The sequence below is a fragment of the Planococcus citri genome, chromosome 1 (assembly GCF_950023065.1).
Source record: "Planococcus citri chromosome 1, ihPlaCitr1.1, whole genome shotgun sequence".
NCBI lineage: Eukaryota > Metazoa > Arthropoda > Insecta > Hemiptera > Pseudococcidae > Planococcus > Planococcus citri.
In genome coordinates, this window is record NC_088677.1 from 25,764,192 (window position 1) to 25,778,769 (window position 14,578).

The 14,578-nt window shown below is 34.3% G+C and overlaps 1 protein-coding gene across 1 annotated transcript in view; it reads right to left on the bottom strand.

The window, feature by feature from the left end:
• Positions 1-10,046, bottom strand: part of serp (chitin deacetylase-like protein serp) — a 29,731-nt gene extending 19,685 nt beyond the window's left edge. The window contains exons 1-3 of the mRNA XM_065370780.1: positions 9,854-10,046; positions 2,984-3,165; positions 2,247-2,396 (exon numbers count right to left, since the gene is read on the bottom strand). Coding sequence (XP_065226852.1) covers positions 2,247-2,396; positions 2,984-3,165; positions 9,854-9,920 — 399 coding nt within the window. The 5' untranslated portion in view covers positions 9,921-10,046. The remainder of the gene's footprint in view (positions 1-2,246; positions 2,397-2,983; positions 3,166-9,853) is intronic.
• Positions 10,047-14,578: the final 4,532 nt, after the last annotated feature.

Here is a 14,578-nt window from a genome sequence, read left to right on the forward strand (position 1 = left end):
AGTATAACGCACAACTCGATTTTTAGCTGCCCAAATTCGTATTCACGCCTTCTAGAGCAAATTCAAAATTCTGGAGAAATTGAAAATCGCGCTGGAGGCTTCAGAATGGCTGGAAATGGCGAAATTCGCCCGGGGGGGGGGGGTGGTTTCGGACAAAATACAGCGATTCGCGCAAATTTCAAACATTTCCTCGCATACGGAAAATGTTTGATTTTTGACCATTATTTGGTCAAAAACCTACTCTTGAGGTGCCCCCCCCCCAGAATCGGCTCAAATGTGGATAAACTCGTTAAATAAGGTCGAGTACAACAGACTACTCGATTTTTAGCTGTCCAACTTCATATTCACGCCTTTTGGAGCAAATTCAAAATTCTAGAGAGAGGTTCCAGAATGACTAGAAATGGTGACATTTGAATTTGGGGAATTTACATCAGTTTTTGGGCTTATTTTGATCATTTTTACTGATCAAGTACTTACTACCTACGTGTTTTTTTGTTGTTTTTTTTTTTAAAAACATAAATCACCAAAAACAGTCCATTTTGAATTTTTTTCAAACGTTCGCCAAAAATTGAAAAATGAAGTTGGTCAGCTGAAAATTTGGTTTTGAGAGTTTTAGACCATGCTCTTTCCAAAAATTGCAATTTCGTTCAAATCAGAGGCGAACACCTCAAGAGGTTCCCTTTAGATCTACTAAATACCTACTTACTTTAAAATATGTATAATTTGAATTCTTTTTTTTTTTAATTAAAAAAAATATGGTTGCATATGAACAATTTAGTTATATTGAGGGACCATAAAATTTGAAATTTCAAAAAAGCAACACTAGGTACGTCTAATCCTCATTTTCAAATGATTCACGGTCATTTTCCCGAATCCGAAATCCCGAATGGACATTTCCCGAATGGGATATTTCCCGAATACCATTATCCCGAAGTCATTTTCCCGAATGCCGTAATCCCGAATCCTTTGTTTCCCGAATCCCGAAAAAAATTTCGTTTAAAAAATTGAATTTTTTAAATTCAAAAATACTGTGGTATGACAAAAAATGTCAAAGAACAATGTTATGAGCCAAAGTTCAGAGGTGCATGTGGACAGATTGCTCAGGTCTTTTAAATACAACTGAAGCATGTTTCCAAACTGCATTAAGTCCATTTTCAAGATTTCAGAGGTTGCAACGCCATCTACATAGCATGAAGTCACAGCCCAAAATGACTGATATTTTGATATATTGTGTCCAAGGGTCTTGGCTACAACATATCAAGAAATCAGCCAATTTGGATCATTTCTACGTTTCCAAACTGTACTAAGTATGTACCATGAATTTCGTATCAATATTTTTTGGACTTGGTGCAGTTTGGAAACATATGCTTCAACTATATTTCTGCCTTCGTCAAAAAAGTTGGTGATACATCGAGCTCTACATTGTTTTGATCGGACTCACGTAAGCGGAAATCCCAATCTATTCTATTGTTACTCTGATCTGGCTTTGAGCGGTGGTAGACATACCCCTCTATTACCACTTGTGTGTCTATTAGTGTAGCTGCTATTTTACAGTATGATACCTTCATTTCGAGTACATGACCATGGTAAACACATTTTCCATAGAAAATAAATATATTCGGGATTTTAAAATTCGGGATAAAGACATTCGGGGACGTGGTTATTCGGGATTTTGGGCCTCGGGAAAATGGATTCGGGAAAATAGTATTCGGGAAATATCCTATTCGGGAAATGTCCATTCGGGATATCGGATTCGGGATTTCGGGTGTGAACCTTTCAAATTCTAGTTTCATACATAAACTGAACAACTCGGTGTAATTATTTGATAAAAAATTGCCTTTAGTGACGTAGCCAGTTCATTATTTTGCATGTGCCCGAATGTGCACTTGAGAAATTGAACATGGGCTCAATAATTTTATGGAACGAGAGCTTTCTCATTCAGAAAGAAAACAGGTGTTTGGTTTGAACAGGGATTTTTGTGACATGCTTGTGGGCAATTATCGTTTTCTTTTTTCTTTTATGTATTAATGCTGATTAATGTTATCTATTTATGTAGGTATTCCCGTTTTGAACATTTTCAAATCTTTTGAGATTCGCCTCGAGAAACGAAATCGTCAACGAAACCTCAATAATATTTAAGTACTTCTGGGCTTCATTCGATTTGACTAAGTTAAATTCAAAACCAAGTGCTTGTATTGGTAGGTATTTATAATTTCTCATAAAACTATATGTATCGTAATACTTACTTGACAAAGTGGTTCTTCGGTGAACAGTAAAGGTTTGTTTTTCCTTTCTTTATTCTTGAGCTTACAATTTTTCACAGCGGCTTTCCAGTCGCAAGTTTGTTTCTCAATATCGAAATATAATCCGGCAGGACAACGAATAGCTTGTAATCCCTGTGGAAAAAAAAAAAACATTCTGATTAATTTATTCGTTTTTATAAAGTGTATCAGGCAGTCAGGCACCTTATTTTCACACGATGGATGTTGGTCAAGGTCGCGGTTATTTCGTTCGTTGATGGATAAAATACATCGAAAAATTGATATTTTATCATAAAAATTATTTTTTATAGAAGATTTTTTATTCATCCAGAAAAAATGTAAGTTCATTAGAAGAAAGAGGTATCAATATAATTTAACAAACTCGAGAAAAAAGGTGAATGGAATTGAAATGGATATTTTTCCATGTGTTGCCGGATGAAGATACATAAAAATATGACATCTCTTTACTGCACGAAGTGATTTACGTTTATGGCAGACGTTTGAATTGTCAATGAAATCGAAAGTATCACAACGTACGATGTAATTTGCTCATAAACCGCTGACAAGAATGTCACATTTAGTTCATCATCATCACATAGTAAATGATGTATGTATCACTCGAAATAAATTAATGATTATTGGTGCAACAAGAACGTAGAGTAATTGCAAATGTAGGAATACATTCATTTATTTCATATACGAGTTGGTATACTTAAACTTACCGATGATGTGCATTGTATGACATCACGGCAATTATCGCCGTCTCCTGCCACTAATCGGAACCATTCACCGGCGTCCTTGTCCTTGCACAATTCAAGTTCAAAACTCTCTTCTTTTTTTCCAGTATCGTTATCTTGTCTTTTATACCTATTTAGAACATGCTCGGGGTTGATTTCATGAGGAACTGGAAAAAGAAAATACGTATTTGTTATTACAAAACTTATCGTTTGCCATCATCCAGCGACTTACATTATCGATAGACATAAAATTATGTAGTAGGTAAGTTTAATGACGACGTCCTTGTAGAGGGTTATAAACCGTACATGTGAAATGAAATGAACCTTTGATTAGTCTATGAGTCAATCAGTGCGTAGGTTATGTCTTCGTCGAATGAAATAACGAGAATAATCGTACAATTGGAATACACCTAGGTGTAGTTTATTTCACTTTTAATGCATTCATCAAAGTAGTTTGGTTGGGTTTTGGAAATCATCTTCTGCAGTGAAAGTGTATCCTTCATTCTCTCGTTGATATGTATTTGTTCGAAATGCAGTATACCTATAGTGACGAAAATTTACCTAATAATCGAACTCTACGAGAAGACTGTTCTTTTTTAATTAATTATGATACCTTAATACCTTGGTAAAATTTTTAAACAACACGAGAACAAAAAATATATCTCGAAAGCTTTCACCGTAGAGTTATATCTACTTCTCCAAACGCGGCGATTTGAAAAAGAATCCCCTGTTTCACCCCCCCTCGCCCTCTATTTCCTAATAGACAACTGAAGTAATATGTGTGTGTCTGGTAGATTACATAAAATTCGTAGGTACGGATTCTAGATGCAAATTTTTATCGGTTTAAAATTTCTCGACGAGATCAGTAGGTATACGATGTAGATGCGGACGTTGATAATTTGGGAACCTTTGGTAGAAAGTGAAACCATTTACCACATTCCTCGGTCATTCGATCGAACCAGCGAAGCTAGTTGCAATAATTATAAACAATGTCAACGATTAATGTAGCGTAACACGCATGCATATACCTTACGAGTATATTACTCTCTATACCTACGTAAGTTCTATTAAAATAAACCTCCCATGCTTGGTAGGTACCTATATTTTTACGAATTTAGATCAAAATTCTGGTTGATTATTTGAACGTACAGGTACGTTTGTGTACCTAGAGACATACTACCTATAGGTGCTCGAATCTATACGACGACGGCTATGATGTAAATAGATGAAATCATATTGCGGTGTTACGTGGCTTTTTTTTTCATTCACTCGAACGCCTCAGTCCGAAAATACAGATGACGACTGGATGGAGAAAAGGTGTCATGTAACCCTTCAGTGGTTTCGTTTTCATTTGTGGTTGGTGTCTAAGTGTAACGAAGAAGTAGGGTGAATTGAAGTAAAGAAATTAAGCACCTACATAGGAATTGATTCAATTTCAAATATGAATTGATACAAATCAGGAAGTATAGGTACATGCTCAGCAATTGAAACAGAGTTGGAGATTCAAGGGTGATTTTAAGGGCAATAAAGACTTATGAATGTAGGGTGCCATTTAATGTTTTGCAATCATAATTACTTGAATTTAAAATTTTTTTAAATTGAATTGAAGTCAAAGGAACACAAATATTGAGGAAAATTTCATTTTACGAAATTGACGAAAAAAATTGGACTAACTATGGAGGAAAAATTGAAACTAGATATGAGCGAATATAAAAAACGTGAAGTGAGAAAAAGAAATTTCACTTGTCTGGTACATTTTGTGGAGGAATGATTCGAAAATTTAAAAATGTTCAAATATGCTTCAAAAATATATACGAGAAATATTTTCAAAAATTCTAATGATTTTTTAAAGTTTTATTTTATTTTTTATGACACTTCCTTCGAGTACATACTTCCTCAGCATCTGATCCTAGGAGGAAGTGGCTGAAAATTATGGAATGTAAAGGTTACCTATCAAAATGTAGGCATGCTCCATTTATATAAAATATTGCAGTGTCGTAGGAGAAGCGAGAAGTACCTAATTTGCTATTTCGTAAATGTAGTAATTTCTTAACGTTTAGAAATTAAGCTGCATCTGCGTGGCCATTTCGCCAGTTTGACGTAATAAGTATGAGTGGTATGGTGATGAATAATTCAGCATAATTTCATGGTTGTAAGAAAGGAAAATTATTAGTACTTTCGATGGTTTCGGAATTTTAAAAGATTCTTGAAACATGTATCTATTTGAATGATCTTGAAAAAGGAGCAGGGTTAAAAAGATGCAGGTGTATTTTTCTCAGTGCTGCTTCTGAAGTTTTGTGGGAGGTTTTGGTTGAAATAATTTTTCCTTCTTTCAACTTTATTCTGATGATCTAGTTCATCAATCCATGTATGCATTAGGTAGTTATAAGATTTTTAGAAAATTAATTAATTACATATCATTGATGAGTTCTGTTGAAGGTTGAAGTTGATAATGGATTTCAAAACGTGTAAATTTCAAATTTTTCAATTTGAAATAGGCATTGGAGAATTATTCTCAGTTCTTCAATTTTTTGGTGCTGATACATTCTAAAAAAAAAAGTAACCATTCGTGGTGTTCGCCTCACATTTGAACGAGAAGACTGCGATTTTTGGAGAGCGCAGGAACTGAAACTCACACAACCAAAATTTCAGTTTCCCAAATTCATTTTTCGATTTTTGGCGAGTTCTTGAAAACTCAAAATGACCCATTTTTTGCAATTTAAGCTCTAAAAAAAATGTACCTCGGTATGTAGATATTTATTCAGTGAAAATTATCAAAACAAATCCTGAAACAAATATCACCCCTCTCCCCCCTCCCCCACCGTCCTACTGAACCGAATTTTGCCATTTCCATTTTCTGGCCATTCTGGAGTCTCCTGAGCAATTTTCGATTTTCCCAGAATTTTAAAATTCCTTCACAAGGCGTGGAAATTAATATGGGCAGATAAATCGAGCTGTTTCTGAATCTCGACCTATACCTATTTAACGAGTTTATCCTCATTTGGCTCGAAAGTACCTCTACCTACGTTTTCATTTCACGAAGCATTCAAAAAATTAAACTTTTTCTGTTCGAGGAAAAATCTTTGAAATTTGCACGAATAGGTATATTTTGTCTGAAACCAACCCCTCGAATCCGAATTTCATCATTCTTCTCATCATTTGGAGCTTGGAGCTTCCGTCGTGATTTTTAATTTCTCCAGAAAAGTGGAAATTATAATTCGTTCTGCTAAAAATCGAATTAGGTATGTTCCATTCTCACCTTTTTGAAAGAGTTTGATATTTATGTATATATTTTAAAACACCATAAATTGCTGAAAATAATCAATTTTGAATTTTCAAAAATTCTTCAAAAATTCAAAAATAAATCTGGGTAGCCGAAATTTTGTTTTTGGGGATTTCAGATCATTTTTATTCAGAGTCCATCTCCTCAAATGCTTTTGTCTCTGATTCCATAAAATCCTCTTTCCTCCCTTCTTTCTTCTTAGAATCAAACCATTGAACGCTGACTTGGATTTTTTTTGCACAAATGTCGCATCTTTTATTATTTTTCTTATTTTTTATTATATTGGAAAATTGATTTAAAACCCATAAGTTGAATAAAGCCTGAAAAATTTATGGGAAAAAAATTCACAAAAAGTCGTGATATATTTTTTAGATGTTTCAAAATTTGATTTTGGGGGAGGGGAGGGGAGGAATGTTATGATGAATCGATGAACAGTCACAGTTAAACGACTGCAGAATTTGACAAACATTGTCAAAATTGACCGACCATCTTAGGCAAGAAAAATTGTGAGAAAAATTATGTTTGTTTTGTAGTTTTGAAGGTCTTCCATTCTTGAAAGAAATTCTCTAGAAATTATTGTAATCACCTGTGTTATGGACCTGAGCTTGACCAGCTGCAGCTACTAGCTAGCTCAGCAGTGCTTGATTCCCCAAAATCACACATGCCGAGAATTTCTCCGTACCCAGAAATGTGGTCAGAGATTCTCAAAGTGGAATGATTCGATTTCCTCAATAAAATTGGACCAAAATGGATGACTTTCTGGAGGAAAAATTGTGAAAAAATCAGTTTTTTTGAATGTAATAAATTATAGGGAAAAAATATATGTTTGATGCTGTACATCTAGATGAGGTACCCCCCCCCCCCGCCCCAACATCTTTTGATTGCGCTTCGAAGGAAGTTATTGTGCTGAAAATGTCATTGAAAAACTAAAACTGTGCATTCCCCTGAGAAGATGAATTTGAAAAAATTTCAAAAAATTCCCACGAATGACCCGTTGCAGTGTCTGATATTCCTGCAAGTTTGCAAAAAATTCGATGGCTTTGAAAAAAATTTAATATTTGATAAGTCTTCAAATCCCATTATCGTAGAAGATCATTTTGGTGTCTGAAGATGATGGTGGAGGAAGAGGTATAAATTCAGATTTTTTCCAAGATATCACTGAAGATTATAAGGCGTTTAATTGCGTGTAAAGGTGGGAGGGGAGCAGGAGGGGGAGAAATTCTCTTTTCAGGGTATTTATGGGGATCAAAAAGCATTTAATTAGGTGTAATGATGAGAGGGAAGGGGGGGAGGAAATTCAAATTTGTCCAATATGGTCGATTCTTTTTTTCGTTTAAGATCTCAATTTTACTTTTCGAATCATACTTCATTTTTTTCGGCAGTGAATTGCTTCGAGGTGGGTTTTTTGGGGGGGGGGGGGGGGGGTAAATTGATGAATTATTCTTTAAAATCAAGTCATTCTTTTTCCTCATCAAAATTTGTTATTCGTGAGGATGGTGGGTGAATTCCTCATTCAGCTGCTGTATTTTTATTCTTGGATTCTTCCTCCTCCACTTCCTTGAGCACTTTTTCTTCTTCAAAATTGCTAATTTGTCTGAGTGTTGATAATTATGATTTAAGACCAGACTGCTTTTTTGGGAAGAGGGGATGAGTTACAAAATCTCAACTGGAAGCGATTCGCCTTTCTTAACCGGCTCTGCTCTTTGCATAAATGACCTTTGATAGTGTCTACAATCCTTTCCAATTTGAAACAATTCTGTTAAAAACTGATTAAGATGAGTTTTTTGAAACAAAAATTGCAATTTCGAAGCATTTGAAGGGGTTAGGCCGAAGTAATGATATAAAAAATGTTGTCACGAGGGTCTGGACCTTGAGGATCAACTTCCAATTAGGTTATATATAATTTCAAAATTCCTATTCAAGGTTAAATCACCGACTTTATCGCTTCTCAGAAATTTGAAATAGAAAAATAGAAAAATACAGCAATATTTCAAGTGTTTTCAAAGCTTTTTGTTTTGGTCTGTAGTCTGTACAAATCAAGGGATAGTTGTTAAGTATTCATCTTATGAGGGGAGAGAGATGAAAAATCATTTTGAAACTCAATTCTCCTCCTCTAAAAATTCAGGTTTTTTAATTCTATCCCTTCAAAAAAAAAAAAATGGCAGTTCTTCCTTATTGTGTCTCTGTCTCTCTCTCTCTCGTTCTAATGGACCTAGTTTTTAGTATAATAGTTGTTAACAATATTATCTAGGCACCTAGAAAATCGCATATTTTGCCCATTTGTTCATTTTTTAGGCATGTAGAATCATTTTACGTGATTTTTCCAGATAATGAAGCAAATCGTGTCAACAATGAACAAAATCAAGCTTTCTAGAGATTCGCATCAACTAAGTGCCGAAATTAAGATGATCTTGCAGATTAATGAATTTTGCGACAGGAGAATCAAACTACTTAGCATTCATTTAGCAAATTGGTGAGTCGTTTTAAATTCCTTTCTGTGTGAAAAATCATTTGAGAAAATGTACATATTAGGCAATAGGCTCAAAGTCATACCACATTTCGGAGAGAACCGAAGGCGCTTGACAATGCATTTAAAGCTTCTTCGAGCTCAATAGCATCACAAAAGAACTCACAGCAGCCAATTACATTTTGAAATCAATTATTCCAAGTTTGATGAGGGTAATGAAATTTCAAGGTCAAACTTTGAATTAATCTTTCGCTCGAGTTGCACGGAAAAGAAAATTCTGCCAAAGAGAAGGTCTATAAACCAGTATATAGAATTACATCTTGACTCTCGTCGTGCATTGTCTATAACGTATGTTAGATAGAGATACCTATACAGACAAATGACGACGAAATAGGAGAGAAAGAGAGAGAGAGAGAAAAAAATTACATATGAAATATGTATGTATGTACATATAAGTAAGGTACCTACGTCTAGAAATGATACAGAGAACGTCATCGTTCCAATGATATTATTACACGATTTACGTAATTTTCAATGATTTAGCTTTTACGTGATAGGTGTTGATCACGAAACAAATAGCTTCAAATAGGCAACAGGCGCTCTAGTTCATATAGGAAGTTATTCTCGAAGAAATACCGAGAATGTTTCGTTTCATTACGGCGCTTGTATTGCCATAAAAGTGAAAAATTCATCGCAATTCTTACGAGACATTGACACCTGTTTATACTGCACGAATGAAATTATCAGCACATGGAATTGGTTAAAGGTGTAATGGAGATAATAACCTTGTGGTTTGGTAAATTTCTTAGTAAACAAAGATGATTACCTGTATGAGAATAGGCTACACCTACGCATGCTGCTATGCCTATATTATAGGTTTATAATTTGGTATTCACGAGACCCATGTCCCATATACATTAATATTTCTCGAATATACTTAGGTACTACCTACATCATCCCTATATTAAAGGTTACACTTTTATAAAGGGTTCATTTCATATCACACTACTATTCATTGTTATGTATTGTACAAATTAATACTAGATATAAAGCTTCATTTATTATAAGTAATTAGGCTATAAATTTATCAAGAAGGAATATTTACCCGTATTCGCATATTCAACCGATACAAAAGCTGCGACTATAAATAATACGCAACTGATCGGACGCATTATAGCGACGAAGAAAATTCGACAATTCTAGAAAAAAATTCTCAATCGCGCGCGAACTCCGTAATAACCAACTCGCGAAGTAAAAAGGCACCAAGAGACTGGCTCAAACCAAACTAGTCTTCAGTCATGGTGCGTATTCTAAAGAAACGTCCTACATTCCACGCTTCACGTACATCTACCAGACAGAATAGTGATTATAGGAGGATACCTTAATGGTATAATTTATGCACTTTTTTTTGGCAATTTTTCGATTATTCCGAGTTTTTGGGCATCGAGAATTTTTTTTACAACTTTCAAATCACGACGAAGAAATTCGAAATTGGTTATTTTTAAAGGAAGTGGTGGAGAGAGGGGGATTACGTGACGAGGGGAATAATTTTCGGTGAAATTTTCTTCATACTTGGATACATACTTACAGAATTTTTTTTACGTGGCATTGAAAAAAAATGCAGAAAATGGTCGTGAAAAGTTTGGTTGATTTATTCGTTAAAAAAGAACTGCAGATTTCCGGTATGACCTTCAGTGACCAGTTTATGTGTAGGCAGTAGAGAGAAATAATTATGATGAGTTTCACCTTTTCACCTGTAAACGGGGATTTAATCGTAAATGCATATTGCATATCCACTTTCTTGCGGATTTTTGACGATTCGTTTCGATTTTTTGTTCGAGAAATTATTTATTTTAAATTATGTGATTTTTTTATTTATTTTTTATTTTTAACGATAACACAGTATAAGTATTTTTTTTTTTTTAGAATTTGGATTGAGAAAATTAATTATATTTTGAGGATAAGAAATACATAATCATAGAAAGAGATTTTCTTTCAGTCCATATGAATTTAGGGCCGCTCGATTTTCAAATTTTCTGGGTGACTCATATGGGGGACTTCAAAAAAAAAAAAGGTCATCAAATAAGCCGAGTTTTTCAAATTGTTGCTTAAAATACAAGTAGGTTTAGTCTAGGTACTTACGTATTGAAAACAAAGTCTTCTAAGAAAAACTATCTCCATTTTACTGGTGGAAAATGTTGATATTTCATTCATCCTTTTTTTTTTAAAACCCTTAATTTGTCTCAAAAATTGATTTTTTGTGATTAAAAAAATCCAATACTTAAATCGAATTTTCCATTAGAAGCAATCAACCTTTGAATTGGACAAAACCAAATTAGACTGAAAGAGCATGTCCTGAAACCCCCGTAACCAAAATTTCAAGCACTAAATAAGTTTATTTTTGGACTTTTGATGAATTTTTGAAAATTTTAAAAAATTACCTATAATACATAAAAACTGTTTTTATGATGATTTTTCAACTTTTTCTTGAAATTATCATTTTTTTCAAAATGAACAAGTGCAAATATGTAGTTACTTTACTTCAGCCATCTCCTCCCTCATTTATCTTCGAAAACCACCAATCTTGACAGCTCTACTCGATAACAATTTCAATTAGACCATTTTTGAGCTTCTAGTGTGTTTGATATGAAGAAACTTTGGTAATTATTCACATTGGTTCAATTTTCTTTAAAAAATAAAAATATCCATCTAATAAAATTTTGAAAAAAATTGTCAATTTTCAAAAATTCTATAAAAATTTAATCTAAAAATAAACGCGGACTCCTAAAATTTTGGTTCTGGAGAAGAGGAGGGGGAGTTGGGACATGATTTTTCGTTCTAGTCTGGTTTTGTTTAAATCACGTGTTCGTTCATAACATCTTTTTGTAAGCAAGAAAGTGAAAATACTAGATACAAATAATTCGTTCATCTGTCCAAAAATTTGTAGAATTTCATTAAAATGGGTACCTACCTCTAGATATTAGCTTTGATTTCCTGTCTATTTTTTCCCATTAGTATGCACTTCATAAAAATACTTCAAAAAAGTGCTGAAATAGGTCAAATTTGGTGAAATTTTGCTGACAATTGTTTTGAAAAAGGTTTATACTAAAATCGTTTAAAAAGGGTACCCCCCGATAAGATAGGCAAAATGCCCTTAACCTCAGATTTCGATGAAACTCACAGGGTATGTTTAGTACCCCCAAAAAATAATTTTGGGCCCATAGCCCGTTCCCCACCCCACCCCCCTCAGCCAGGGGGGCCAAAAAACGCGTTTTTCGGGGGAAAAATTCTGCATCAGCGAGTAATTGAGATAAATTTATTCTGTAAACGAATATAGTTAGAGGATACATGGGGGTATCTCCCTGAATTTTTTCAGAATTTTTCATCACATGGGGGGAGAAGGGGGGACAAAAGAAAACTTTAAATCGACATTACTCCGGAACGAAAAAACATACCAAAACGATTTTTTCGTCAAATATGTAGCTTTACGTCTACTTTCTATAGAAGTCATCACCCGGCCATTTGGAGTGGTGGGTCAAGCTCAAAAGCTCAAAAAACTCTCAAAAAACCACGTTTTTTGCGTTTTTCTCCAAAAATATGGACAAATGGCGGAAATCGAAGTGCACCAAGTTGTTCAGCGTGAAATTTTACTTCAGAATTGAGTAATTGAAAATTCTTTTACACCGCGTGATCGTAAAACTACATGCGCAGAAGTATTTGTGCTTACATCAAGATAGCTGAAAGGGTATTCCTGGGTAAAATAGGTGAAATGCTCCTGTTCTCGGATTTCTGAAATTTTGATGAAACATTGTTGGGTACCATTGAAAAAAAATGTCGGAGGCAAAAAAATCCCCCCACCCCCTCCCTTGCTCATAATAGCGAAAAAAGGGCCTTTTTCGGGAAGAAAAAATCCATGCTTCAACCAGTTTTGAAAAAATCTGTACTCACTCAAAATACTTGATGGAGGTATGATTCTAGCAACTTGAAATTTTTTCAAAAATTGTTGATCCCCCAGGAGAGGGATATTGACAAAAGAAAATTTGAAACCGCCGTATCTCCGAACCTAATTCAAACACATGAATTTTTTTTTTTCAAAAATGTATCTGCATGCGAGTTCTATAATTGGTATTTTTTTCAAATTTTCCGTCCAGGTGGGCCATCTTCAAAAACTCAAAAAACACTCAAAATTGTGTTTTTTGTGTCACGGCACCACCAAAAAAAGCGATCCATAATTTTGGATGCTGGCCTCCAAAAACAATAGAAAACCAACCAACTTCTTTAAGGCTATTCTCATTTTTTGATGAAAAATGGTCAACTTTGGGCGGGGATTGTGCCAAAACTATTGAACGGATTTTTCTAGGGTTTGATTTATTTTGCTCAAAAAACATTCAAAAGTGAGGGTATGTCGAGATATTTTTGATTTAGGACGTTTAATGGCTATAATAGGGAATTTGATGGAGGTACTTTAGATGCTCACATCTTTGTTGAAAAAGCAAAATTAGAAAATATGGCTACATATACCCTCGATTTCATAGATGAAATATCAGTATTGGTGAAAAAAAATTGGAAGAATTCTGAAAATTCACGGAGAAATCCCCATCTGAAGTTTAGATGGGAGCGGGTTGCGAGACATAAGCACAACTAAATTCGTTCAATCGATTACACGCAGTCTTACGAACGAATGATGAAAATAACGAACAAATCGGTTTCATATTTCGATCGGTTGTCGAATTAGAACGCTCTCCGTAGAGTATACCCTTAAACTCCAATTTTTTGGCCATAGGCACCTCCTCTCCAACTTTTAGGGCAAAAGTAGACTGACAATATGGGTATCGTTATCATACATATGAACCGAACTCGCTGAACAGGAATATGAAGTTTGATTTGCAGTTGGACCCTCCTAACGGTCATATTTGGGAGAGGGGTTGTTGTGGAAAATGTTTCATTATAGTTCTATTTACGCCGTGCAACTTCTTAATCAAGGTTTTCTTGAATTACAAGTAGCCTACTTTTCAAGTACATGGTATCTAACTCAAAACTATCAGAAAGGTTTCTTTTTGGTGTTGATAATTAAATTTTTATGTGAGTTACCAAGTACATTGAAAACATAGGTTTACCTACCTACGTAGTACGTACTATGTATAGTAGATTGGGTAGATCATGAAAAAAAAAAAAAAAAAAAAAAAAAACGGTGGATTTTTACCAATTTTAGCAAAAACCGTCATTTTGAGTTGGAAGTTGTACAGAAAAATTCTGGCTCCAGAAGTGCCCCTAAAGGGAAAAGATGTGCCCTCAACGTGGGTGTATTTTCGAAAAGTGTTTTTTTTTTCACTGTAGCCCCTGTACCCAATTTGTTTTGAGAAAAATGACGATCGACCCAGTCCTAAATGAATATACCTATTTGAGATTCTGCGTCCATTCTATGCTATTATTTTTAATTGTTTTTGTCAATTTCGAAAAATCAACAAAAGTTTAGGAATTTTTGCCAATCTTTCTCGATTCTTTGAAACCTAAAATATTGGCATCACTGCGTTCCAAAATATTTCCTCAGTTTCAGAAATATATTATCTTTCAATGTTTTCTCGTCATTATAGCGAAACTTTTGCGAAGAAAATATTTTTAAAATACCAACTAGGTAAGTAAGAAATACCCCCCTCTCCAAAAAAAAAAAGATTTACTTTTCAATTGCTCAGTAGAACCCTAAAAGTGGCCTTGGATTTTGATGGCAATAGCATAGATTGATGCAGAATCTCAAATACCTATGTACTTTCATTATACTCTCTCCTCCATAAATTTTGAGTGAGTACAGATTTTTTTTTCAAAACTGGTT